Here is a 27,380-nt window from a genome sequence, read left to right on the forward strand (position 1 = left end):
TATTTATTTATTTATTTGTCTTTTTAGGGCCGCACCCGAGGCATATGGACATTCCCAGTCTAGGGGTCAAATCGGAGCTGTAGCTGCCAGCCTTCACCATAGCTATGGCAACACCAGATCCGACCCGCATTTGTGGCCTATGCCACAGCTCACAGCAATGCTGGATCTTTAACTCATTGAGCGATGCCAGGAATCGCACCCACATCCTTAGTAGTCAGATTCATTACCACTGAGCCATGACAGGAACTCCTGTAAAATCATTTTTTAAATCATTTGGTTTTTTTCTATTTAAAATGTGGTTCAAATCAAGTCAAAGATTGCTAATTGGAATCAACATTTTCTCTCAGTTTTATCATTACTAACACTTCCAAATCTGGTAGTTGAGCATGCTTCATTATTCTTTTTTTTTTTTCTTCAAAGTTTAAAAGATGTGCTTTAAAGACAACTTGTATTAACTCGGCTTCAATATTATGATTGCTGATAATTTGAAAAAAGTTATACTCAATAACATGCTTTCTGAAAAATACTCTTTAAGTTTGTAACTAAACTTGGTTGAAAGAACCAGTATAGATGATAATCATCTCATATTTATTAAGGACTTTGCCTTGTACCTCTGTAAAGTTACTCTTTAACCTCTCCATCAATCAGTGGTCAGAGTGACTGTCATTTATCAAATTCACTTGTCATTTATCACAGTTCTAAAATTAAGGATCTTAAGGATCCTCTAGTTGTGGATTAATTAAGGATCTATCAAAAGATCAAATGATACATCAGTGAACAAAACTCAAGTTCCTGGCCAGTTTATGTATTCTTCTCACATGATAGTCTGAGTTGGCCGCATTATTTATTACGCTCTTCATTCCATGTTAAGGATATGTGTAACATGCTTGATGTGGTCTATTCTATTTCTTTTTATGCTGGCGGCAAGCCACCAAATTAACTTTATGACCCACTAATTGGTCACAACCCTCAGTATGAAAACAACTGGTTTTACCCAGTTATTATCATCTGCTGGAGATGGGGCCAGCTTCCCTAAAGCATATGGCCTTGCAGGGGTGGAGCAGACAATCCAGCTTCTGTTTGGAAGGAGAAAAAGGGGATTGGAGACTGGAGGTAAAATAGGCAACCAAGATTGTCTGCTGTAGGAACCGCTACTCATTTAGATATCCTAAGCATCTGATGCATTTGGAAGTTTGCCTTTATTCTAGCAACCCCTAACTCTTACTTTTTCCTATTTGTTTAAAGTTTTGTCTCTTTCCTCAAATATTTTTTTCTCGTTGCTTTCATTGTGCTTGCCTCTATATTGTCATCCATCTCCTGCCCTCTCAGTTTTTAAAGCACCCTCTTCATTTTGCTGATTCTCATCTACATAGACAAAAAACAAACAAAAAAAGTCTTCAGCTTCATAAACATTGTGGCTCCCTAGTAATGAGGTTCTCAATGAAGACTTAGATTTTTCTTTGTGATTGTTTTCATGATTATATTTTTCTTTATGGTTGTTTTCATGATTAGATTTTTATAATTATGTCTGTTTTTAAGCCATAGCCTGGGTAGTTACCAATGAGGTTATCTCTGAAAAACAAAAGTATTCCTATACCTTTCAGTCTGTCTGAACAAAAACTTCTTATTAAATGACAATAATATAATCATAATACCTGGGGACTTTATTTACTGTGTTGTCTTCCTAAGAGTCGAAGGTTATCAAACCTATCCTTGTTTCCTGAAGACAAATAGAGAGGAAAAGAATGCCGACTCAAAGTTTCATATCTAGGAACAACTAGAGGATCCTTAATTTTAGAACTGTGTATAGCATCAAGTGTTTTGCTATTCATTGTGGTAATCTGGCTTCAGTTAGCCAATAAACATTTACTTTCAGATACCGCATTTCGTCAATTCTAAGATGCACATTTTGTCACATTGTAACACCCCTGATGTCAGGATGCATCTTCGAATTTATGGTGCCCTGTAGTTGCTATAGACTCTGTGGCACATCGTAGTGTATTGTCTTGTGTGAATTTGATTGTTAATCCTGGAGACATGACTGAACTGCAAACCCCTCACTGTTTTAGTCAATAAACCATGGAGCAACAAAACATTTAAGCATCTTTAAGGAAAGAGGAGTTTTGTTGCTGTCCAAAACCTCTTGGGTTAAGATTAAGATAGGACTATAGAATGAACATCTGAAGCTTGAAAGTCTGTAGAGTATTACTCTTTGAAGAAATGCTGCATTACCTAGTCTCTTGGTAAGATAAAAGACAAAATGGGTGGAAAAACTTAAACATCTGTGACTCTGACTTGAAAAAGTGATTCTGAAACGTTGAATGCATAATGTGAAGACATTTTAAAACTACTTCACTGGGTTAGTTTACTTATATTTTCCTTTTTATCTATGCATAATATATGACTTTTTTTTTCTTGGTGGTATGTAAAATAATGGTGCTTCTTATAAACAATAGTATCTTCGATTTGATGAAATATATGAGTTTGATTTACTGTCAGACTTACTGAGTAGTGCACTGCTTCCTATTATAATTCACTCTTTCTTCTCTGAACAACTAAGGGTCAGAATACACGTGCAAGCAAAGATAACACCACAAGGCGGTGTGTGAATGATAGTGACCAGTATGGCCCAAAGTGTTCTTCCAGAGCCTGCAGCAACAAAGTTGCCTGTGAGCTTGTTAGAATGCAAGGTCTCAGGCCCCACCTCAGACCTACTGAATCAAAGATCCTGAATGTGGGACCCAGCAACCTGTGTTTTAACTACAGAATCACTGCTCTGGCAAAAGGGAATAAATACTGATGCTGTTATATTCAAGTCAGGAATATGAATAATTTAGTGAGTAAGAACACAGATTCCTTGAGTTCAGCTCAGTTACATTGACTAACAGTGTGTTTATGAGAAATGAAGAAATTTACCATGCTGTGTCTCGGCCTCCTACCAGTAATAGAGGCAAAGTAATGGAATAATCCAAGAACTGTATGTTCTTTAATTTGTGATTGATATTTGATCTTTGTCTTTTCAGCATGATGTATCTCAGACTCTACTCAAGGCAACACTGGACAGTGTTGTAGAAGAATGTGTCAGCTTTGTGGGAGTGGATATTAACATCTGCTCAGAGGTTTTGTTAAGGTGAGACAAGAAGTCTGTGGCGGAAGATCACAGAATCTTGGGTTTTACTGGCTCTCCAGTTCACATTCAGCCAGAACAAGGGGACATGTGTATAAAGTTGTCAAGTATAGAAAATCTATGAGTTCATACGTTGCTTTAGGTAATCACTCAGAGGGGAAGACATCATTTAAGAAAAGAATTATAACAGTTCACATTATCATTTTTAATACTGGAAATCTAAAGCGAAGAGCATATGGTAACTATTGAGTGCATTAGTGTCGCTAATAGAATTTAAATAAGGTTAACATGGAAAAAGGCTGTTTCCCACCACATGAGAGTAGATGTTTTTCACGAGTTCAGTCTTTTGCTTGCATCTATCAATGCTGGCAATCACCAAAAGATAAATCCTGAGGATTCAAGGTATGGTTACCATATTTTTACCTTGATTCCACAAGTCACATATCAAAATCTTCATCGTACTATAATCACATCTTATATTCTCTTTTTTCCTGTACTTGTAGAATAGCTGCTTTTCTGTTCCTAGCCTTGAATTTATTATACAAGTCTGCTGATGCAGCATGAAATTCTGGACCTATGGAAAAAAATCTGGATCTTTTTGCTTTGAAATTGAAATAGCAGAAAATATCCCTTTCATTTTAAGGTGTTGCTTTTCTGTCATAGCTACAAACATTCCATAATTCCATATATGGAATTCTATAATAGAATTAAAATTCTCTAATTAATACCAAGCCAACTACCCAATGATAGAGTTTTTATGTTGTGTGTGGGTACATTTCTATAGTTCAAGTATTTACTAATGAAAACAGGCCGATCAAGAAAATAAGGTAGTTCCATGCAGCTGTAGCACCATGAAGCTGTAGCTGTTATGACTTCTGCTGGTAACTCGCTATGTAAGCTGACCGGAGTAGGCAGAATTCTTGATTCAGAAATACAAGGAATGGGACGTTCCCTTTGTGGCTTAGTGGGTTAAGAACCGGACTAGGATCCATGAGGATGAGGGTTTGATCCCTGACCTCGCTCAGTAGGTTAAGGATCCAGTGTTGCTGCAAGCTGCGGTGCAGGTTGTAGATGTGGCTCAGATCTGGCGTCGTTGTGGCTATGGTGTAGGCTGGCAGCTGTAGCTCCAATTCAGCCCCTAGCCTGGGAGCCTCCATATGCTGCAGGTGCAGCCCTAAAAAGACACCCCCCCCAAAAAAAAAGAAGAAGAAGAAGAAAGAAAGAAAAAGAAATACAATAAAAGTAAATAGTATGGAAACAAATGTGAGGAAAAATGTCTTTTCTTGCCCCCGTGTTAACCAGTTTACCAGTATCTTTATGACAGCTACTGATTTTGTCACTAATTTGCTTTCTGTTGTCCTTCTCTCTTCTTGGACGACTCTTTCCCCTTTGTCTTTTTTATTTAACCCCCTTTTGATTAACTTGACTTAGAAACATGATAATGTGTAATTTCAGTTGCTTTAATGGTACAAGTCTTTTACATCATTATCTTTTCAAATGAGATCTTTTCTTTCAATACTCTTAGAACAGTTACATTGACCACATTACTCATTTAAAAAAATTTTTTTAGGCATATCGCTGGACTCAATGCCAACCGAGCCAAAAATATTATTGAATGGCGAGAGAAAAACGGACCCTTCATCAACCGAGAACAGCTGAAGAAAGTGAAAGGGCTGGGTCCAAAATCTTTCCAACAGTGTGCTGGTTTCATCAGAGTCAACCAGGATTATATTCGAACATTTTGCAGGTCGTTATTAAAGTGTACACTCTTGGTTCTGTTATCAACCTCCTCCCGTATTGTTCCCCATCCTTCTCGTGGCATCAATTCTAGCTGTCTCTTTGTTCATTCCTTCACTCAGTATGTGTTAACGGTCTGATCTTTGCTAGGAACTGGGAATACAGCAGGGAACAAATCATCAAATTCCCTGGCCTCATAGTTAAATTTTAATGTTGAGACAGACAATAAATAAACTAGTAAAATAAATAGTTTCAGATGTAATACGTGTTAACGAAAATTAAAACAAAGTAATATGACACTGTCTTAAGTTATTTATTGAAAAGTTGAGCTGAGTTTTGAACGAAGTGAAGCAGCCAGCCACACAGGAATAGGAAGGAAGGCATTCCAGGCAGAGCAAACAAGAGTGTGCAAGATCCTAAGACAGGACCAACCTTGATGTATGCAGGAGATGAAGCTAAGGTCAGTGTGATTAGAGCACCACAAGCAGGAAGGACTGGTCCAAGATGAGGCAGCAAAGAGATCTTCACAGTGGCCACTTCATAATGACAGCTGTTCCCCTAGGCACAGTTGGGCTTCTCCACTCCTTCCTCCCTGAAAACTGTCCAGAGCGTTAATTACCAGATGTGACCATTAAGAGCAAATTCTTGCCTTTTAATCCTGCATAAAAGCAAGAAATTGGGTAAACATCTTGGCGTTCTGTAATCATGAAAGAATAGCTTTTATATATCCGCTACTTTGAGACTACCTGATTCATTCATGTGTATTTTTTTCTTTTGACGAAGTTATAATAAAGGTAATATGGAAAAATTATTTCTTTCTGGAAAAGACTAAGGGAAAACCAGCCCCACTGGATAGTAAAATATGTTATGAACCTATTGTAATGAAACAGTTTGGTTTCGATGTAGAAATTGGTAGAACAGAATAGTGTCTGAAATATATCAAAACATAGAGGGGGGTTAAAGATAAAGGTGACATTTCAGATGGTGGGGGAAATCAATTAATTATCCAGTGAGTAGAATTATGACAACTGACAGGAATTTGATATATGGGGGGTTGGGGGTGGGAGGCACTATACTTCCAGCTCACACTTTATACCCAAATAAATTCCAGATGGTCATAGACTTGAATGGAAAAAGTAAAACTGTAAAAGTACCAGAAGAAAACACGGGTAGATTTTACAGAACATTGGAGTGGTAGAAGTTCTTTCTAAGTAAACCACAAAACTCAGAAGCCAGAAATGAAAAAATTTGGAATAAAATAATCCCATGTTTCTTACTGTGTTTTTTGAACACTTAGAAAATTCACAGTATAACAATAAAAGGAAAAGTAAAGGGCCTCTCAAGTTCTTACTTCAAAACAGTTTCTCACATATTGGCTCCTGAAAATAAGCTTATATAAGCTTATATTTTTAACTTTTTAAATTATTTATTATTTGTTTCGATACTATGTCTCTTTCCAAATGTTACATATAGATTTATCATTCTGCACAGTATTTAGTATGGATGAACCTTTTAATCTAATTAGTACCCTGTTGATTTAAAGCCTTATATTTTTTTCAACTGGTTGTGAAATACTTGAAGATTCATAACTGTTACATCTCCTTGGTAGGTCATACCTTTATTCAGAATGACCTATTGCTGTCTCATTGAATGTTTTTTACTTTGAAATCTATTTTGTTTGTTAAAATTATTGCTATATCCTATACCTGCCTTTTCAGAATATGCTTGGTATTTTCTTATTTTCAAACTTTCTATGGCATTTAATTTTTTTTTGTGTTTGTGTGTGTTTTTGTCTTTTTGTCTTTTGTCTTTTGTTGTTGTTGTTGTTGTTGTTGCTATTTCTTGGGCCGCTCCCGCGGCATATGGAGGTTCCAGGGGTTGAATCGGAGCTGTAGCCACCGGCCTACGCCAGAGCCACAGCAACACGGGATCCGAGCCGCGTCTGCAACCTACACCACAGCCCACGGCAACGCCGGATTGTTAACCCACTGAGCAAGGCCAGGGACCAAACCCGCAACCTCATGGTTCCTAGTCGGATTCGTTAACCACTGCGCCACGGCGGGAACTCCAGCATTTAATTTTTTATATGATTCTTGTAACCAAGTAGATTTCCTGGTTTACTCAATCTTGTAAATACACTCGCTTTTATTATATTTATTGATATGTTTGGACTTAATCATCCATCTTATTACATATTTCTCTTCATGCTTCTGATTCTTTTCCTTTCATGCTCTCTGTTGAATTTATCAGTTAACACGTTTCTCCCCGTGTTTCTCCTTGTTTTCCTTACTCATCTTTAACTCCCCTTAATGGTTTCACCTTTTACATCACTTTTATGCTTCTGGTGATGACATGTAAGTTTGATTTGGATAGGTCTCTGGAGTTTGATAGGTGTCTCTGTCCTCCACCTAGAGAAGACCTAGAACCATAGGTCTCTTCCCAACCTTCCTCCCTTCAACACAGTGTCCTATGTTGAGATATCTGGGACTTTAGTTTCAGACTGTCCTTTTTATGTATTTTTTACATAATTCATGAGCAGTTATTTAACTAGTAATTTTTGGGGTTTCTGTGTTCATCACTGCTTCTTGTAGTCACATTACCATTTGCCTCAAATTCATTGTTTTTGCTGGAAGCATATCCTTAAGAAACTCTTTCCAGAGGGGGTATATTATATGGCTTGTACTTTAGTCCTTCATGTCTGAAAATAATTTCAATTTGAATGATTGTTTGGCTCAGTGTATGGTTCTAGATTCAAAATCATTTTGTCTCAGACTTTTAAAATATTGTTCCTCTGTGTTCTGATACCTGATGTTTGTCAGTGAGAAAACTGATGCCAGTCTGATTCTAGTTCCTTTCAAAGTAATCTGTTTTATTTTTCTCTCTCGATTTTGGAAATTATTTTCTGTAGTTTCCCATGATATGTCAAATAAGAGTCTTTTTCCATTCGTTCTATTTTATATTCAGTAGGTTCTTTTGAGAACTGGTTTTTTCTTCAGCTCTGAGAAATTACTTTCTCCTTCTCCTTTTTTATTTCCCTCCATTTTTCTCTGTTGTCTCATAGAATGCCAATTATACAGTCAGAATCAGTTGAGAATGTTTCTGGCTTTAAGTGAAAGAAAACCCTATTAGCAGTGTTTAAACAAATAAGTGGTAATTTTTATAAAGTGAATGGTTAGAATCTGGTTGCTGTTCATGTATATTTATATGGCAGAGAAGTAAGAACATTTTTAATTAGACTTTTTTCTTCCCACCTCTTCACCCCCTGTTACTGTTTTGAATGTTTACAGTAGTCAGCAAACTGAATCTGCAGGCGAAATTCAGGGAGTTGCTGTGACATCTTCAGCAGGTGTTGAGGTCACAAATGAGAAACCAGGCAAGAAGAAGAGCAAAACCGCAGTGAATGTTGTACTGAAGCCAAATCCTCTGGACCAAACGTGTATTCACCCGGAATCATATGACATAGCAATGAGGTAAGTCTGAGGCCCATGTGAGAATTCTCCATGCCCAGAGTGAGTTCGCTACAGCATATGGCCTTTGTTTTGGCATAATGGGGACTTTGAAAATATGACCGTGTTTAACATGACAACATTTTTCAGAAGTTCCTCATTGCTGAGTTATGTGGCACATTATTTTATTTCAGTGAGAAATGAAACCATTATTCCTGGAGCAGTGTCAAGCCAATAAACCCTGGTCCTAATGGTGAAGTACGCGTAATGGAAATTGCGTGGCCCTCTCCTCTGCTTGTTTTGGAAATTAACAAGACACAAAGGACTAGCACCTGGCTTAAAGCTTGTGCTTATCTAAAGATAAAGCCCTTTAGTAAACAGCCAACTCTCAGATTTCTTAAGAAATTTTACCCTGCTTCGTTATTACAGAGTCTAAGAAGTGATGTACTTTTAATGAGCATACATTAACAGAATGGTATGGGGGAGGTTTTTGGGTTACAAGGGAAAGTTTAACGTAAAACATCTTAAAAGAAAAAACTTTAATACCACATTTGATTAGCTCAGATTGTTTTAGTTCAGAAACAGTGACTTGCTGCGTAACTAGATAGTTGAAGGCTTTTAGGGAATTAAATGACAGTGGGCTTAAAACTAGTGAATGTTTTAATTTTCATTGACTCTAAAGTGAGATTTTTAACTTGTTTTAAAATAATTTATACTTGATTACCTTAATAAACATAATTGTAATTTCTTTTTAAAATGTTTAAGATTATAAAAACTATCACGTTATATAGAAAACCTAGAAAATAGAAAAAAAGTAAAAAATAATATTCTGTCAACATCAAAACAGTGGTATCTGTTTTTCTCCCAGCATTTTATTATGAAAAAATTTAAGCAGAGAAAAGCTGGGGGGAAAAAATGTTTATAATAAATTCCTGTATGCCCACACCTAGATTTTATCTAACATTTTACTATGCCTGTTTTTCCACTCATCTATCCATCTATTTGTCCATTAGTCCATCTCTTTTATGTATATATTTCAAAGGAAATTGCAAATATCAGTGCACTTTCAGCTAAGACTTCAGCATGTATGCCATTAACTAGAACTCAATAATTCTTAATTTTTTTTCTTTTGAAGTAAAATTCACATACATTTAAATTTTAAGTGTATGAGAACTGAGTTTTGGCCAATAAATATGTACATCTCTGTAACCCAAACCTCTATCAAGATAAAAAAAAACTATCACCATCATCCTGACATGTTGCTTTGTACCCCTTCCCAGATACTCCCTGCCCCAGCCAACTGGAACCAACCACAGCCCAACCACATGTTCTCATTTTTTCAGCCAAAAATTAATTTACCTCTTCTTGAATGTCATGTAAATGATACCATACAGTTGTATTCTTTGTGTAAGGCTTCTTCAACATGTTAAAGATTTTTAATCCATGTCATAACATGGATAAGTAGCTGGTTCCTTTTGATTGCTGAGTACTATCCCCTTGTATGGCTATATCATAGCCATACTCCTTATTGAAGGAATCTTGCCTATCTCCAGTTTTTTGGCTGAGTAAAGCTGCTATGAACATTCTTGTATAATCTTGTTGTCGTTGTTGACATTAGTTTTCATTTGTCTTGGAAAATACTTAGGAGAGGATTCTCTGGGTCATAAATTGAATGCATGTTTAGTTTTCCTAGAACCTTCTAGACTACATTCCAGTGTAGTTGTACCATTCTACCAACAATGTGTAATGAGTGCTCCTTGCCATCATTTGATGTTAGTTTTTTGTTTGTTTGTTTGTTTTAATTTTAGCCATTGTAGTGTGTGCAAGGTATCTGTTAGTGGTTTTAAGTTTCATATCCCTGATGACATTGAGTACTTTCTCATGAGCTTATTAGCCATTTGTGTATCTTCTTTACTGAACTGTCTGTTCATTTCACTTAACTATTTTCTAATTGAGTTGTTTGCCTTTTTATTATTGGAAAGTGCGAATTTTAAAAACATATTCTGCATACTAGTCCTTTGCTGAATATATATTCCACAGATAATTTGTCCCCATTTGTGGCTTACCTCTTTATTTTCTTGTTAATGTATTTCAATGTGAAGTTTTTAATTTTCATGATGTCTAACTTATCAATTTTCTTTTATATAAAGTTACTGCTTTCTATGTCCCCCAAAACCTTTGCCTACTTTAAGTCATGAATACATTCTTTGGGATTTTCTTCTTAAAGCTTGGCTGCTTTAGCTTTTACATTTAGGTCAGTGATATATCTGAAGTTACATTTTGTATATGATTTGAAGTAGGGGATAAAGGTTCATTTTCTTTCATTATGAACATTTAGTTATTCTAGCACCATGTTTGAAAAGCAACAACAGCACAACTTTACCCATTTTTTGGTACCTTTGTTGAAAATCATATGACTGTATGGATCTATTCTGGCTCTCTGTTTCATTGACCTGTTTGTCAGCACCACACTATCTTGATTATTGCAACTTTATTAAAGCTAAGTTTTGAAGTCAGAGGGTGTAAGTCCTTCAGCTTTGTTTTTTTAATATTGCTCTGAAAATTCTAGATGATTTTCATTTTCCTATAAAGTTTAGAATGAGCTTGTCAATTTATATTCAAAATAAAACCTGATGGGATTATGACTGGGATTACATTGAGTCTGTAGGGACAGTTGATGTCTTCATAATATTTATTTATTGAGCCTTTTGATCATGAATTTATTTTATCTTTCCATTTATTTAGATCTTCTGTCATTTCTCTCAGCAGTGTTTTTAGTTTCTAGTGTAGAGGTCTTGCATATGTTTTCTTAAATGTATGTCATGCTTTTTAATGCTATTGTAAGTGGAATTTTTTAATATGTTGTTAGTTGTTTGCTACTAATAGGCAGAGATACAATTGATTTTTTTATAGCAACCTTTGTATCCTGTGGCCTTGTTAAATTCACTTACTAGTTCTTAGTAGGTGTTCATAGATGCTTTAAATTTTCCTATATAGACAATTATGTTATCAGCAAATAGATAGCTTTTAATCTTCATACTTTTTATTTCTTTTTCTTGCCTATTACAATGGCCAGGACTTTCAGTACTATGTTGAATAGGAGTGATGAGAGTGGGCATCCTTGTTGCATTCTTTTTTTTTTTTTTTTTTTTTTTTTATTTTCCCACTGTACAGCAAGGGGGTCAGGTTATCCTTACATGTATACATTACAATTACATTTTCCCCCCTTGTTGCATTCTTAATTCTAACACATAGTTCTCATTTTTTTAGTATAAAAAACTGTGGTCTCATAGCAATTGTATTTTTAGTATTTGTTGCTTAAGAAGATGCATATGTATGGATGGATTTGTAGACTTCTTACAAGAATTAACATCTCCATGGGTGCTAAATTAGCATTTTGCTATATGCAAATCAATGTCTTTTTTTACATTTTTGTTTGTTTCTATTACCTAGTTCTGATGTGATTTATAAGTTTTTCCATGTGTTTTCTAATACAAGCACAATTTTTTTGTTTCTGTGTACCCCTCTTTAAAAGGCTAAATAATCATCAAGTTGTAATAATTTAGTAATAGTAATACTAGTAGCAATTCCTTATGATGGATTCCTAGAAGTGGAATTCCTCTGCCAAAGAGTTTGCAAATTTATGTGGCTCTTAATATACATTGCCAAGTACATACTGATTTTATAAATGCCACCAGCAATGTTCAAGCCTGAGAAATCTTGAACTTTGCCTGTCGGACAAGACTTTCCTGCCAGTTTTCACATGGGCTGGTTTCTGCATGTAGAGCATAAAAGCCCTACCAGTGACTTCACCCTTCTCTCTGCTTCCTTTGGGAGTAGCTTGTCTCTAGGAAGCAGAGTACTTGAGGACTTTTTCATGGGAAATTTCTCCATACGAAGTTCAACTCTTGACCTTTAAAGTCCAGAAACAAAAACTGGTAATTTATCTAATTTAGCTGACCATTCCTATTATCTACCTTGAACTATGATAGTCATTTCTGGCTTTCAAATCTACTTAGTATAGACATCACTCAACACAGGTAGTTGATACTTTCATATAGTGTTACAACAGTGTCTTCCCAGGAAAGAAAAGCTCATTAAGGATGTGATTAAGTCATCATTGGTTTGACTTCAGCTCTATAAAAGTAAGTTCCATTGCAGTAAATTTCATTTTTAGTTATATTAGAAAACCAGTAGGAACATAAATGGCTCTAATGCTACCCTACTATGACGTCATTCCTAGAAATATGCCAAAATATGAAGCCATTAAATCTTTTTACTCTTGTATTTATGGTATTCTCTCTCACATTCATGTTTTAGAAAATTGAGATCATGAAATTCAGTGTCCTAAGTTAGTCATCTAAGGGCTTTAAAAAGTCTGCTTTTCTTTTCTTTACTACTTTTATTATTTATATTACTTTTTTAAAGTCTTGTTTACATGTTGATTCTCTATTAAATATTAAAGCATTTTTTATATGGGCTGAAAGTTTTTCCAGTTTCTTTAATTTTATATATGCTTATAATGCTATCATATTTCATATTTTTAAAATATGAATGTTTAATTTTATGAAATAAACCTATTATTCTTTTTCTTGCTTTAATGCAAATTGGTCTTTTCTTAAGATATCTGATTTCTAAGTTCAATTCAGTGTTCTCCATATTTTTTTCAAGTCCTTTATGGTGTCATTTTTTTAATCTATGAATTTTTTTTTTTTTTTTTTTTTCTTTTTAGGGCCACACCTGTAGCATATGGAGATTCTCAGGCTAGGAGTCAAAGTAGAGCTGTAGCCGCCAGCCTACGCCACAGCCACAGCAATGCCAGATCCAAGCCATATCTGCAACCTACACCACAGCTCACAGCAACACCAGATCCTTAACCCACTGAATGAGGCCAGGGATCGAACCTGCATCCTCATGGATACTGATCAGATTTGTTTCTGCTGAGCCACAATGGGAACTCCTAATCTATGAATTTAATTGTTAATGATTCCATTCATCACTTCAGACATACAAAGCACTGTGGTAGGGCCTGAAGAATACAAAGAATGAACAGAGGTGATTTATGCTTCTAAGGAGCCTACCATAACAGGGGGAATGAAGCTTACAAATAATGGTAATAGAGGTCAGTAATTATTAAGTGCCCTTGTGAAGTGCAAATGTTGTTCACGGGAGAAAGACCTCATTTTCAGACAGGGGTTTCACCTAAGGTTTCATGTAGGCAGTGACATTTGGGTGATGTCTTTAAGGATTTTAGCCAGTGGAAAGAGGAAAGAGCTATTTTAAAGGGCTGGAGACAGGAAAATATAGCTCAGGTCAGGTTTGGAGAGTAGTTAATAGTCCAATGAAAACAAACATTCACTGAATATTTCCTTATTACTAGTCAATTTAGAAGCATCACCTCATTTAAACTCCACAGCAGTCTTATGAGGTTAGTACTCCTGATATTCCCACTTCTTCAGGTATACAAAGTCTTGGATGGGTGAAATAAATTGCCTAACATAATTCACCTGGTAGAACCAAGATTTGAACCACTTTTGTGATGCTCCAAAGTCTGAGCTCACAATTAAAAAGCTAGTTTGGAGCTAGATTTAAATATAATCATAATGGTCTTTCAGATTAGCATACCCTTAAAGACAGTCTGTGTTAAGCACAAAAATGTAACGACTTGTGTTATGTGTGCTTCATAAGGCGAAAAGAAAAGAAAAGAGCATCAGAAATACGCTAGCTTTGAGTGTTACTCTCTGTCATCACATGGATGAAATTAGACTCTGTCTTTCCTCCGGAGAAAACATTACCTCCTCCAATATAGGAAACTTTGCCTATTTATTTTATTAAGGGATGTGTAGAAGGTGGATTTTTTGCAAAGGGTAATGTAGAATTTTATGCTGTTCTGCTGCAGATTTGGTGTTTCCTGAATATTGCACTGAAAAGAATTCCTTTCATTATGACCTGTACATTTCAAAATAAGCAGCTCCATGGTGACCACATTTAGTATCTCCTCATTTTAAGAGAGGAGAAGGGTGAAGAGCAGGAGTAGCACATGCATCCTAGAAATGTACTCACCTCTTCCAGAGATGTTTTGTAGTAAGAGTGAAAGAGTACAGAATAATGCAAGGTCTTTAGGAAATGTCAATTTAAAAACACAGAAATCTAATATATGATACAGATGAACCTTTCCGCAGAAAAGAAACTCATGGACTTGGAGAACAGACTTGTGGTTGCCAAGGGGGAGGGGGAGGGAATGGGATGGACTGGGCTTAATAGATGCAAGCTATTGCATTTGAAGTGGATAAGCAATGAGATCCCGCTGTATAGCACAGGAAACTATATCCAGTCACTCTTGATGGAACATAATGGAGGATAATGTGAGAAAAAAAAACTCTCTCCCCCCCCCATATACACACACACACACACACACACACACATGTATATAGCTATATATATGAATGACTGGGTCACTTTGCTTTACAGTAGAAATTCAGAGAACACTACAACTCAACTATAATGGAAAAAAGAAAAATCATAAAATAAAAATAGTAAGAAAATCCATATTATGGAAGATACAAAGGGAACATGGGATTACGAAACCTACTCTTGCTACAGATAGGTTTTGTTTCAGAAGTCCTTTGAACCCATTCTGTTGTAAATCTCTTTTGCTTGTTTCAGAATCTGCTCACATTTAGCTGATTTACTGCATGTCCTACCTCACTGAAAAAAGTCAGAGCTACCCTCTTTAGATTGTGTCCATATCTTGAGGCATTCTGTCCCATACTTCCCCAAGCTACCCTTCCTTCCATCTCTTAATTCTCTTTCTCTTCCTACTCTGACTTCTCGCTGGTTGGCACTAAGGACCCTTGACGTTGGTATTCTCTCTCTGAATCATAGTTACCTCACTTAAAAGGTGGCGGAGGTAGGGTTGGAGAGTGGCAGCCAAGTGAATAAAGTCTTTTAACCTTGTGCAATGTTAAGACTGTCTCTTGTATTTTTAATGCCACCATAATTTTTTCTTTTTTATTTGGCCCCATAGACATATATGCTCCCCCATTCTTCACTCTCTACAAGCTAAAAGCAGCAACTACTTTTTATCTTACTTCCTCCTAAAACTTCTGTCTCAGTGCTCCTTCTTTTCATTGCCAAACTTCTCAGAAGAATTGTCTGCCTCTGATTTTTCCTGCTTGCTTTCTCCCAGCCTTTATAGATAGAAGCCTTACCTCTCTTCTGGCATTACTCTCTCAAATAATGATCTCCTGATTGTCAAAACCGGTGGCCTCTTTCTGTCCTTAAACCACATACCCATTCTGCTACATTTGACACCATTGGCTTACTGATCTTCTCCCATAATTTTGGTTTTCATGTTCTGTCTTCTCTGACTTCTCTTCTTCCTCTGGCCCTCCTAAATGTAGATATTCTTGGAGTTCCTGTTGTGGTACAGTGGTTAACGAATCCAACTAGGAACCATGAGGTTGCGGGTTCGATCCCTGGCCTTGCTCAGTGGGTTAAGGATCCGGCGTTGCTGTGAGCTGTGGTGTAGGTCGCAAACTCGGCTCAGATCCCGCATTGCTGTGGCTGTGGGTAGGCTGGTGGCTACAGCTCCAATTCGACCCCTAGCCTGGGAACCTCCATATGCCACGGGAAGTGGCCCTAGAAAAGGCAAAAAGACCAAAAAAAAAAAAAAAAAAGTAGATATTCTTCACATTTTTACATTAGCCACCTTCTTTTACTCTTTATGTATCCTTGAATGATTGCATCCACTCACATAGTTATCTTTATCTCTCACTCCTCCGCTGATAATTCCAATTCTTCTTTGCAACATCTCTGGTCCACGCCCTTCTAAGCTCTAGCTCTCCCATTCCATTTGCCTGCAAGAGATTTTCTCATGAATATCTTAGCACTCAGTTTATCTAAAACTAAAATGCTTATCCTCCTTTATAACTCCCTCCTCTCCTGTCATTAATCCTCTTTATTAGCCCCTAGAAAAACAGGGCAGACAAACAAAAAGAATTGGTCTTCTCTTATCCCATGATGAGTGGTTAATGGCACCACTATCTTTCCATCAGTTGAGGCTAGAATTGATGAAATTACTCGTGCATTCATTAAACATATAACCTCGGAATACCTGCTATATTCCAGGTACTGTTCTGCAGTTTTGGAATACATTCAAAGATCTCTGCTCTCAAGGAGACAGATGATATACAACGAACATAAAAAAAATAGTGTAGTATGATAAAGGTAATATGAGCAATGGGAAAAAGAGAAAGAGCAGAGTAATGGGCATCAGGATTAGCAGGGTTATGCATAAGTGCTTGCAAATTTAAATAGGGTAGTCAGGGTAGGCCTGATTGACAAAGTGACATTTGAGCAAAGTCTTGATGGAAGAAAAGGAGTTAGCAGTTATCTGGGGGAAGAGTGTTCTAGGAAGAGGGACCAGCCATTGTAAAGGCCCTAATGGGTGAGCAGGCCTAACATGGTCAAGAAATAGCGGGTTGGCCATTGTGGCTAGAGCAGAGTGGGCAAGGGACAGAAAAATAGGAGATCACGTCGAAAGGGCATTGGGAGGCTATTTGAGGGACTTTGCCATAATTCTAATGGAAGTCAGGAGCCACAGCAGGGTTTTGTGCTGAAGAGTGACATGCTCTGATTTACATGTTAAAAGGATCCCATTGTTTGCTGTATTAAGTAAGGGGTTAGTGGTAGAAACTGTGAGACCAGTTAGACTAACTGCAGTAATCCACATGAAAGATGGTGATGACTGAGACTAAGATGATGGAAGAGTTGGTGAGAAGTTGTCAGATTTTAGCTCTATTTTAAAAGTAGAGTCAATATGATTTGCTGACAGACTGAATGAAGGGTATGAAAGACAGTAACTGTGGATATGAATGACAAAAATAATGCAAATTCCAGAGACATTGGAGGATGAAGGGGAAACTCATTGTAATGGACAGGAATTGAGAAGAGAGAAGTTGAAAAACTAAACTTTGATCACTCCCCTAGTTGTTTTTTCTAGTCTCATGGCTTTAACGGCTTTGTAAAGCACATGCCTCTCAAATTTATAAGCTTACCTCAATCCACTCTTCCAAATTCCAGACTCATGTAACCGCCTACTTGACATCTCAAACATAAGATGCCTTAAACTGAACTCTAGGTCTTTCCCCAGATCTTGCTGCAACCAGTCTTCCTCATCTCAGACGGTGCATTTCATCCTTTTAGTTTCTCAGTCCAAAAGCCTTGACCCTGCATGATACTCCTATCTGGAAATGACCTCTTTCTCCTGTGAACAACTTTGTGCTTCGCAAAGAGCCCTTACTAATTATTGACCCTCTAGTGTGATTATTTGTTGTTATTTGTTGAAAGTTGTTTATTTTTAAAGCTCCCTATTTTGGTAAGCTCCTTGAAAGCATAAACCACCTCTATTCATTTTTATATTCCTCAGGCCCTTACCACAGTGCTTTTGCATATTCTAAGTGGTAAATAAAGTTGTCACAAGTAAAATTCATAGAGTAAAAATGAAACCATAAGGAATATAAGAAAATATGGGGACCAGTGAACTGATCTTAGACATCGGGGATCTTAAGAGATGACCAGTCTAGTATAAAAGCAAGAAAAAGAATATCAGTTTTAAATTTTTTTAATTAAAAATCTTCTTTTGGAGTTCCCTGGTGGCCTAGTGGTTAGGGACTCGATGTTGTTGTGTTGCCATGTGTCGGGTCCTGTCCCTGGCCCAGGAACTTACGCATGCTACAGACATGGCCAGAAAAAGAAAAAGAAAAAAGAAAACGGCTTCTTTTGCTGTAGGCCTCAGTACTCCACTTTCCCCCACTTGTTCATAATAGACTTGGATGGTGAAAAAGAAGTATGACACACTAGAATAGTGTGGTTAAAGCTGTGAGCCTCTCCAATTGTCCTTGTCTCTGCAGTATAAATAATGCATCTGAAAACTTCATACCAGATTTGCTAGGCTAGAGGCAGTTAAATTTAAGGTTATTTTACAATTGTAGGCTGTAAGTTCCAATAGGGCAAGTTATCACATGAATCCGGTTTACCACTCTGTCTTCAGCACCTAACACAAACTGATATGGCACTATTTGTTTAATGAAAGAATAAATGTAGAAATAGAGAATGAAAGAGGACTACATAGAAGAACACTGAAGAAACAGAACTTAGGAATTGGTAATTTTCATAGAGTAAGATGAAGTATCTAGCTTTATTTCTCTGCAGTCTAAACTGGCCGAGGTCAGTGTGCAGTTGTGTAGGCAAAACTATTGATAGAACATCTTGATCATCTTTCTGCCATTGCCCGTCTCATGAGTTGAATAAATTCTTTCAGAATCCTTTGTGAATTGAAGGGATTTTAGGACCCAGGTTGAATCCCATGCCTTCACAGAGTATTGGGTCCCGAGCCCAGGCTCTCCTAGACTTTGCAGACTAGAAAATAGAGATGGGCCATGAAAGAGGATTGTTTACCATTTTCTGCCGTCATTTAGAAATTACCATGATGCCTCCATGTATGGGTCATTTCCTTGTGTTGGCCAGTGTCAGCCATGAGTAAAACTGCTGCTCTGAGTAGAATGAAGTCCAGAAACAGCCTATTTAGGGGTTGCCACTCCCCCATGCCTCCTCTGTTTTTGTCCTACCATTCTGGTTGATCAAGAGAGCCAAAGGCAAGTATCCGATTTCCCGTTTTTTCTTGAATAAGGTGCCAGGAGGTAGTGCTTTGTGCTACAGATTATGCTGATTTGTACATGTCACAGTGAGACCTGGCACTCTCCCAAAGAATCTGTTGCATTAAGAATTTGATTCACTCCAGATAGTTAAGCTTGAAAGTTGTTATGTTCTTAATTTAACTTGAAAAATGCCAGGAAATTTAATGTTAAGACTGTCACTCGGCACTCATTTTGATAAAGCCTCAGCTAGTATTTAATTGTTATTTCTCTTTTGGCCATCAGGAAAAAAATTTTAGAAGATACTTTCTAAAAGTGGTTAATAGCCTGTGTAGCAGGAATATGACATGCAGCAGCAAAATAGTGGACTAGATAAATGTATATCCAGGGATGATTTATATCCTTGTCTGTACTATAATAGTACTATGATATTTCTGTTATTACTGCTCATGTGCCTCTTTCTGACCCTTTCGAATCAACGTTGAAAAGTATGTTTTCAGAGAATAAACAACCATCAATTTAAAATTCAGGCCTGGAACAGGAGTAATCACATAACCTGACAACATATTTACTTGGGGACAGGAGGATCTGCTGTATAAAAGCCAGATAGGGTTTACTCTTAATTTACAAAAAGCTTGTGTCATAGTTTTAGGATCAGAAGTTGGTCAAAGGGTACAAACTTCCAATTACAAGATGAATAAGTTCTGGGGCTCTAATGTACAAGACGGTGACTGTAGTTAATAATATTCTATTATATACTTCAAAGTTGCTAAGAGAGTAGATCTTACATGTCTCACCCCAAAAAAGAAATGGTAATTAGGTGACCCAACAGAGGTGTTAAACTAATGCTGTGGTCATAATCATTGTGCAGTCCTAAGTGTATCAGATCAACTGGTTGTACAGTTTACACTTACACAATGTTTTATGTCAATGAAGCTTGGGGGGGGGGGCGCAAAAGTAAAATTAACCCAAGTTTCCTGTGATTACATAAATGAATACATGGATCCCAACTGGTGCTCTTGGGCTAAAAAGCAGTTGGGGGCCTAGAGGGTGAAGAGGCCCTTTAGAGGTCCTACCTTGCTCTCTGCCATGGAGCTAACACAAGTCAAATCGGATGGTGACTAGTGGCCCATACTGAAGACCTTTAAGGACTGAGCACATCCCAACCTGTGTTTCTTTCCCTTTCCTATTCAACGATTGATCTTTTCTGAACTCTTCTTTGAGCATTGCTTTCAGAGACTTCATCACATTCTTCCCAGCTTTAGCTTTCTGCCCAGCAGGAAGAAAAGACTTCTAGCTAAGAAGCAACTGTAAATGCTGCGGGTTTATGTTGTTTTTGTTTTAAAAACAAAACAAAATGGCATCGGTAGAGCATTGACATACATAGTTTCGACTGGGAGCAACCCAGAGGGCCCATGACTTGCGGTGATCTGTAATTTTTCTGAGGAGTAAGTCACTTAGTCTAATAAGTGTGTCTAGCACACCTCCCACATTTAAAATCCACCACAGCTTTATTCTGTATTCGTGTGCCAACTAACTTCTGCAATGATAAAAACATGTTTCTTTGTGGGAAACTTGCCCGAAAAGAAACCTAGCACCAATGCTGTAAAATAAACGAAGATTAGGTAAACAGACCTAAGAAGTTATTTGCAAATTTGAAGGTTCTTAAATTTTTCTGGACTTGCCTCACAAGAGTTGGCAGCATTCAGATGTGAAAATTAAGGCAGAACCTTTGCTGGCTTTTGATGTCTCAGGATGTGTATCAATTAGTTACCCCACATGAACTTCTTCTGTGAAGCCATGATTAGATAATACTAGATTGCCTTTTTATAAACAGACATAGCATCGTAAGAGAGGCCAAACCTAAAATATAAAGACAATAAAAGGACAGATTACTAAAAATGATTTTTGGTGGGGTTTTTTCCTTGTTAGTACTGTATTTAAAAACCCAAACATCTTACTGTAATTCCCAGGAAGTAACATTCACCATATTTTTCCAAAGTGCTTTCACAAAAGAGAAAAATGGTGAAAGTTCTTCGTACTTGAGTAAGCAGCTGACCAGGATGTGGGATTCTCTGGAATTGATGTCATATCTAACGTCTTATACACTGTTCCAGCACATACCAAGTCAAGATTGGGGCAAGGCTGGTAGAGGTAAATAGGAAGTTTAAGAATCTGAGATGGTACCTAACTTTCCCCGAGCTCACTCTGGAGGCAGTACGGTGCCAGACTGCCTGGATTCAAATTGTGCCTATGTGATCTGGGAAAGGTATTGAACCTCCCTGTCACGCCCCTTTACCTATTAATAAATTTCATTCTCCTTATTTGTTAAACGAAGATAATAATAATAGCCATCTCACGGGATTACAGGAGTCAACATACATAACATTTTTAACACCTGGGGGAGAGTAAGCTATTGTTACCTCTGTGGTCATTATTGCTACTGTTTTTGTTGTGACTGAGAAGGGGCTGTCAAGCTAAGTCATAAAAGAAAAGGCAGTGGATAGGTGAAGGGTGCATTTACAATTATTTCCCAGGAGAAAAATGTTTTACCATGTGACCCAGATACGATTAAATTATAATATCATTTAACATTGTTGATGTTGGCCCTGGGTCCTGGAGCTGGAGAAAACACTGGTTTCTCTCCTATATCCTGGAGTAGCCTTTTAGTACCTAGTGGAGGAGAAGTAGGAGAGTTGCGAGACAGCCATAAAGTTGTGCTTGCTTCAGTCTCTTCCATCTCCAAAGAATTTGCCCTTCTCCTTCTCTTCTCTTCTTCAGGTTTAGATCACTCCGTCTGGAGCCTGAAACTCAGTAGGGTATTGATTTAGTCTCCAATTATCTCCTTCTCCCCCTTCCTGTCCCCAGTCTATCTATGGATTTTAATCTTAGCCTGTCTTCTGACTCTGAGTGTGACCATAAGCAAATTACTTTGACCTCAATTGCCCACTCTTTAAATGGAATAAAAATGGCTCTGCCCATTCAGAGGTAAACTGTGGGGTTTAGGGAAATGGCATTTTCAAATTTCTTGAAAGGAGGCTTCCTTGACAGTATGGAATTCGTAATAAAAAAGGCTATTTCCCAAGGAAGAAAGTCCTTTATTCCAATACATGAGCTTTATCCCCTAGTAGTGCCAAAGCTGTTTCATTTCAATGCTGCCATGACTAGCCTGTATGTTTTTGAATACTACTTTTTTTATTTGCCCTCCTCTTTCAAATATTCTCAGGCACTAATCCACATTACGGCTTTACAGACAGTAAATTAAATTACATGAATTCTGAACACAGTGTTTTTGAGCTGTAGAGAGTCTGCTGCCTTTGAAACCACTAACTTAATTTTGTTCAACTCTTATTCGGTAACTCAAAAAGAGCCAAACTTTTTCCTTTTGAATTTGGTTTAAAAAATAATAATAAATTGCTCCCAGGCAGCAATCCTGGGTGCCAAATTTTATCTGGGATCTGAATCTTCCGTCTACATTGAAAACCCCCCAAAGTTAAAGATCGCTAACGAAGAAGGGATAAATGGTGACTCTTACCTTAGATACAGTCTTGTGGTCTCAATTCTGTGACTTTGGGCAGGTCACTTAATCTGTCTGAGTTTTGATTCCCTTATCTGCAAATCTATATCCACAATAAATTTTTGAGAGAATGAAATGAAATCATCTTTATTGAGCACTTTCAAAGTATCTGTTTATCTGCATGTAAAGTCCTACCTCTAAAAGAGATGCTAGAAGTGGAATATTATTTTTTCCAATATACTATCATTATTAAATTAGATTGTGCTCATTCAAGGCAGAGACTCTTTTGTCATTTTTCACAGTCATCTTCTGCTATAAATACTTAGTAAAGGAAGCTGAGTGAGTTTCTAAATTATTTTTAACTGGTGTCAGCATTTTGTCACATTCCTTTGAAGAGCCTTGATTTTAGCAGATCTTTATCATCTAAGAATATGGGTGTGTGTGTGTGTGTGTGCATGCATGCAAGTTTGTGTGTTTATAAAAACAGACTCAATGGAAAAGAGGATAATCAAACTGAGTAATATTGGGTTGTTGAGGGTTTTTTTTCTGTTTTTTTTTTTTTTTATTTATTTGGGGTGGGGGGGGTTATTGTTTTTAAAAATGTTAAGAAAACTTTTCCTTGTCACTTGTAAATTTATTTCTAATGCAGTTCTAAGACAGGATTTTAGAAATTTTTAGAGCAATAATCATAACATTTCAATACATTAATATCTTCCCATTTTAATTTTTATATACTCATACTCATTTCATTGTATAGGTATGTACATCTGGGGGGTTATTATAGTTTTAATTATATCGTAATCACACAATGTACCATATCTAGGAAGTAGTTCTGAAATAGGAAAAGCCTACATACAATACAGTGCTACTTATTCTTTGTGGCATTGGTTATTATTTCACTGATCTTAGGTATTTTGTTTTATGTAACTATATAACAGTGTTTTCTTCAACTGTTTCTAAAGAGAAGATCATTCTAAATCTCAGACTTTTAGAGGATGTCTGTATAAACACATTTTAATTGGCTTTTTTTTTTGCCAAAGTTAATTTCGTGTATTAAATTGCTAAAATAAAATAAAACAGCTTTCTAAGGATATGTTCTCCTACATACAATTAATGCAATCTGCATCAAGTATCCAGTTTCTATGCATGTGTAACAGACCTTTGAAAAAGGAGGAAACATTTACTAAGCTCTTCAGAAGTTAGAAGCAGGTAACAATCTGATGCTTATAAACCAAGCCTTTTTTTGAAACTGCTTTCCTTAATCTGTGGCAGAATCTCCTTTTCGGTTCTTCTAGTTGTTTTCTCCTGCTCACAGATCCAAGGGTGTGTTTAGATGCAGGAAGTTGCTCCAAAGACACTCCAAATGATGCAAAAAGTGCCTCCACTACCACCCTTAAGGCTGCATACCATTTAAAACTATTCTGAGATCAGAGTCTGTAAGGGCCTAATTACCCTTTCTGTGAGGGTTATAGTTTTCTAAAAGTTGATCTTCAGTGTGTAAGTTTTCAAAAAGCCATTCTCATGAAAAATTACTTGCTGTAACTTTCCGTAGCTGCTTATATGTTCGGAAAAGCTATTTCATTATTACCTTTTTTAGATAGCTACTAGCCTTCTCCAGGACAGTAGGTGTTCTGTGGGCCTGTCTGTAAATGCGCTCTTACTTGACTTCACCAGTATTTGTGGACTTTGCACCAACAAAAACTTCTTTTTTTTTTTTTTTTAAACAAAAACTTTTTAAGGATTCTGGCCCAGTTCACTTTCTGAGTTTTTTAATAAAGAGGTTAGAAGTTCGAAAGATTCTCTGACGACGATTAAAATGCAAGTCACACTGCCACCTCTTTGATTTGAGTGCTGAAGCAGCAGATGTGGCAAAACCACAGTCCTTTAAGTAAAACTGCAGTGCACTGCTGCAGGCTCACCTGGGTGAATTCAGCTCCGACTCGATAGTGTAAAGGGTTAGCAGGTTTTCCTCCTTTGCACTTTGGAATTTATGTTTAGTCCTTCATATTAAGAGTGGTAAATGTTAAAAATATAGAGAGAGCCTGTGGCTTTTTGTATAACAAATTGTTACCGGACTTTCATTTATGTTCTGCTGCTTGCTCTATAATCACAGTTAAGGTTGCAGTATAAGCTCTTTTTAAAATCATTGAATGTCTGCCTGTATTACAAATGATGACCTGCTTTATCTGTAACTACTTTTTCTAAAATGGCTGTGCTCTTGCATTTATTGGTTTATTGATGTGATTACTTTAAAGCTGAGTTAAACTAATGGATAAAAATAAACAAGTATGAAAGTCTCTTTTAAAAGCGTCCAGAGTGGATAGACAACTAGAAGTACTTTGCCCTTACAGCACGGTTCTTTGTGGAGTCTTAAATCCTGTGTGTTTGGCTCAGAAAGCACATGCTAAGATTAAGTTGTTTTTAAAGTGATGGAGTTGCATCACCATGGTTCTTCTGTGCTCTGTAGGGTATCATGTTGCTTTAATGTAATGAGTCCTGGGCTTCTAAATTTTTTTCCCCATGCTGGAAATGATTACATAAAACTGAATGGCTGTATCCGAAGTCTTATGAATCTTGAGAATTTCTTATTCTCCAGGAAAAATGTTACGAAGACGTTTCTTATCCTTTGGGGGGAGGACGACTTATATTTGTAACAAGTTTCTGTTGAAAATATCAGCAATTTTAGGTTATATAGCATTCTGTTTGAAAAACAAGCAGTCTCTGCTCCAAGGTCTGCATTTTAACTTTGTGCAGATGTGTGCTAAAAGAACATGATGTGCTTATTTGTTGCATTTATGCTACTTTCTTACTTTAAGTAAGATGGATGAAATTACATATTAAATAAAAACAGCAGCTCAGACAGCAGTCCTCAGCAAACTGAAAAAGCTGTTCAGAGACAGTGGAGAAAATGAGACTATGATTGTAATAACACATTGACTTTTGAGAGAACTGTCTACCTAAATGCATTTATATAATAATTTCTCTGTGGGATTTAGCAGTGTTAACTGTCTAATGTTTAAAATTAATCTGCCATTAAATGTGCTGGTGAAACATTACCCAAAGTATTGTGTTTTATATCTTAACAAAATATAGCACTTTAATTTTGATGTAACTGCAATTATAAACAGGCACACACTGAGATGTATAACATAAAACTCCAGTTAGAAAAAAAGAGCTGTGTGGCTTTGGGCAAGTTATTTAGCCTCCCTGAACCTCAATATTTCCCTCTCTGTATGCTGTGATACCTACCCTTTAAGATGATTGCCAGGATTAAATGAGAACATCTATCAAGCATTGGCACAGTGCCTGGCACATGTGCTTCAGAACATGTTCACTAACCTTCTCGTTCGAAGCTTCATAAAGTACAGTGTGTTTTATGTGGTACTTTTGAGCCAGAAAGTACTTTGTACTGAGTATTACTCATTACACTCAATTCTAAAATGAAACCGTGCATTGGATATTGTCACAATTCTAGAGTGAAAATTTAGAATAATGTAGAATAAATTATTCTAAGGGTATTTAAAGTACACATGTTTGTTGAGTGGCTACTGAGCCTAAAACACCATTCCCCGTCACTTACAGTTGCATATATTTGAAACCCAGTAACAGAGGGGTCAATCAGAATGCTATTCCAAGTTCATTTTGTAGTCCCTCTCCCCTTTTGTTTCCTGTTTTCCTTTTCCTGCAACCATTATAACTTTAGGAAAGTTTTCAAAATAAAAGAGCATCTGACTTTGTCCCATAGTCATTTAAAAATAGGGTTGATCAATATTGAAGCATTAGCTAGGAGCACAATTTGGTGCTTTCTTATTGATTTCGGTTACCAGTGCCCTCAGGCTTGTGTGTGTGAGGGTGAAAATGATATATGAAATATGCACCCAGGTTAAACAGGCCAATATTCTTCTGACATCTGCAACCACTATAAACAGAATTCTTTATATGGAAGTGACTTAAGTAGCAGTTAGTCACACACACACACACACACACACACACATACACACACACAATCTTAAGACTCTAAGTGGCCTCCTGAGCCAGTGTTTTTGTTATTGTGGCCAAGACTTGTACAGTCTTTGGAAAGTTTCTGCCTTTTATTTACTTTTATTATTAATTATGAAATGATATTCAAAGTTATATATTTTCAGCTCATGAATATACTTTTTTGGCATTTTAACAGTTGATTCTAAGCCAGAATCTTGGGGATTTGAAAGATGTTCTGCTTAATAGCCAGTTGCAGACTGGTCAAGCCAAGAAGGTAGATATCAGGGAAGTCTGCTCAGCAGGGCACATATTATTGAGAAAGTTGTGCAGGCAAGTTGGCTGTGGGCAGAGGTTGTCATGTGTCATCTGTGCTGTCAGTCCAAGCTTTAGCAGCTGTTCCCTGTCACCAGGCCCCTATGTGCTACTGCCCATCCATCAGCACTAGTAGATACCGCTGCTTCCCTAGTGGGCTGGAGAAGCCATGGACACTCAGACATACAGTGTGCATCTCACTGGCCATTAGCTGGAGTGGAAGCTCATTTCTGAAAAGAAGGGCCCAAGCACCAACTCCTTGGTCTTTCATTAGACTATTAACCAAAACATATTCTGAAGAACATAAGTTGAATTTAGGTGAATCGGTTTTTTGACTAAAAATATGACTCTGGAAACATAGGAGGTTACACATGTGAACCCAAAGAGGTTGCCATGGTTAAATGAGAGATGAGAGAGCTTTCTCCACCAGATAACAGATTATCACTACTGGATTATCACTGGCGTGGCCTTTTCTAGTTGAACACCACAATGCAGAAAAGCCTGGAAATCACAAGCATTCCTTTCATGATCATGTAGCAACCTGCCAAATGGGATGCCTCCCAATTCTGATCATGGACAAGCCTCCACCAGTTTTCTTTTCC

At 37.0% G+C, this 27,380-nt stretch overlaps 1 protein-coding gene across 4 annotated transcripts in view; it reads left to right on the forward strand.

Moving 5' to 3' along the window:
- SRBD1 (S1 RNA binding domain 1) overlaps positions 1 to 27,380 on the forward strand; it is a 224,887-nt gene that overhangs the window by 191,938 nt on the left and 5,569 nt on the right. For 2 of the 4 annotated variants that reach the window (XR_002342735.1, XM_021087562.1), the window contains exons 17-19: positions 3,024 to 3,130; positions 4,698 to 4,874; positions 8,152 to 8,334. Coding sequence is in view for 3 of the 4 variants with exons in the window: in XM_021087562.1 (XP_020943221.1) it covers positions 3,024 to 3,130; positions 4,698 to 4,874; positions 8,152 to 8,334 (467 nt within the window). In the remaining variant the exon portion in view is untranslated. The remainder of the gene's footprint in view (positions 1 to 3,023; positions 3,131 to 4,697; positions 4,875 to 8,151; positions 8,335 to 27,380) is intronic. The other 2 variants (XM_021087563.1, XM_021087564.1) reach the window with 2 other exon arrangements.

The sequence above is a fragment of the Sus scrofa genome, chromosome 3, assembly GCF_000003025.6.
Source record: "Sus scrofa isolate TJ Tabasco breed Duroc chromosome 3, Sscrofa11.1, whole genome shotgun sequence".
Taxonomy (NCBI): domain Eukaryota; kingdom Metazoa; phylum Chordata; class Mammalia; order Artiodactyla; family Suidae; genus Sus; species Sus scrofa.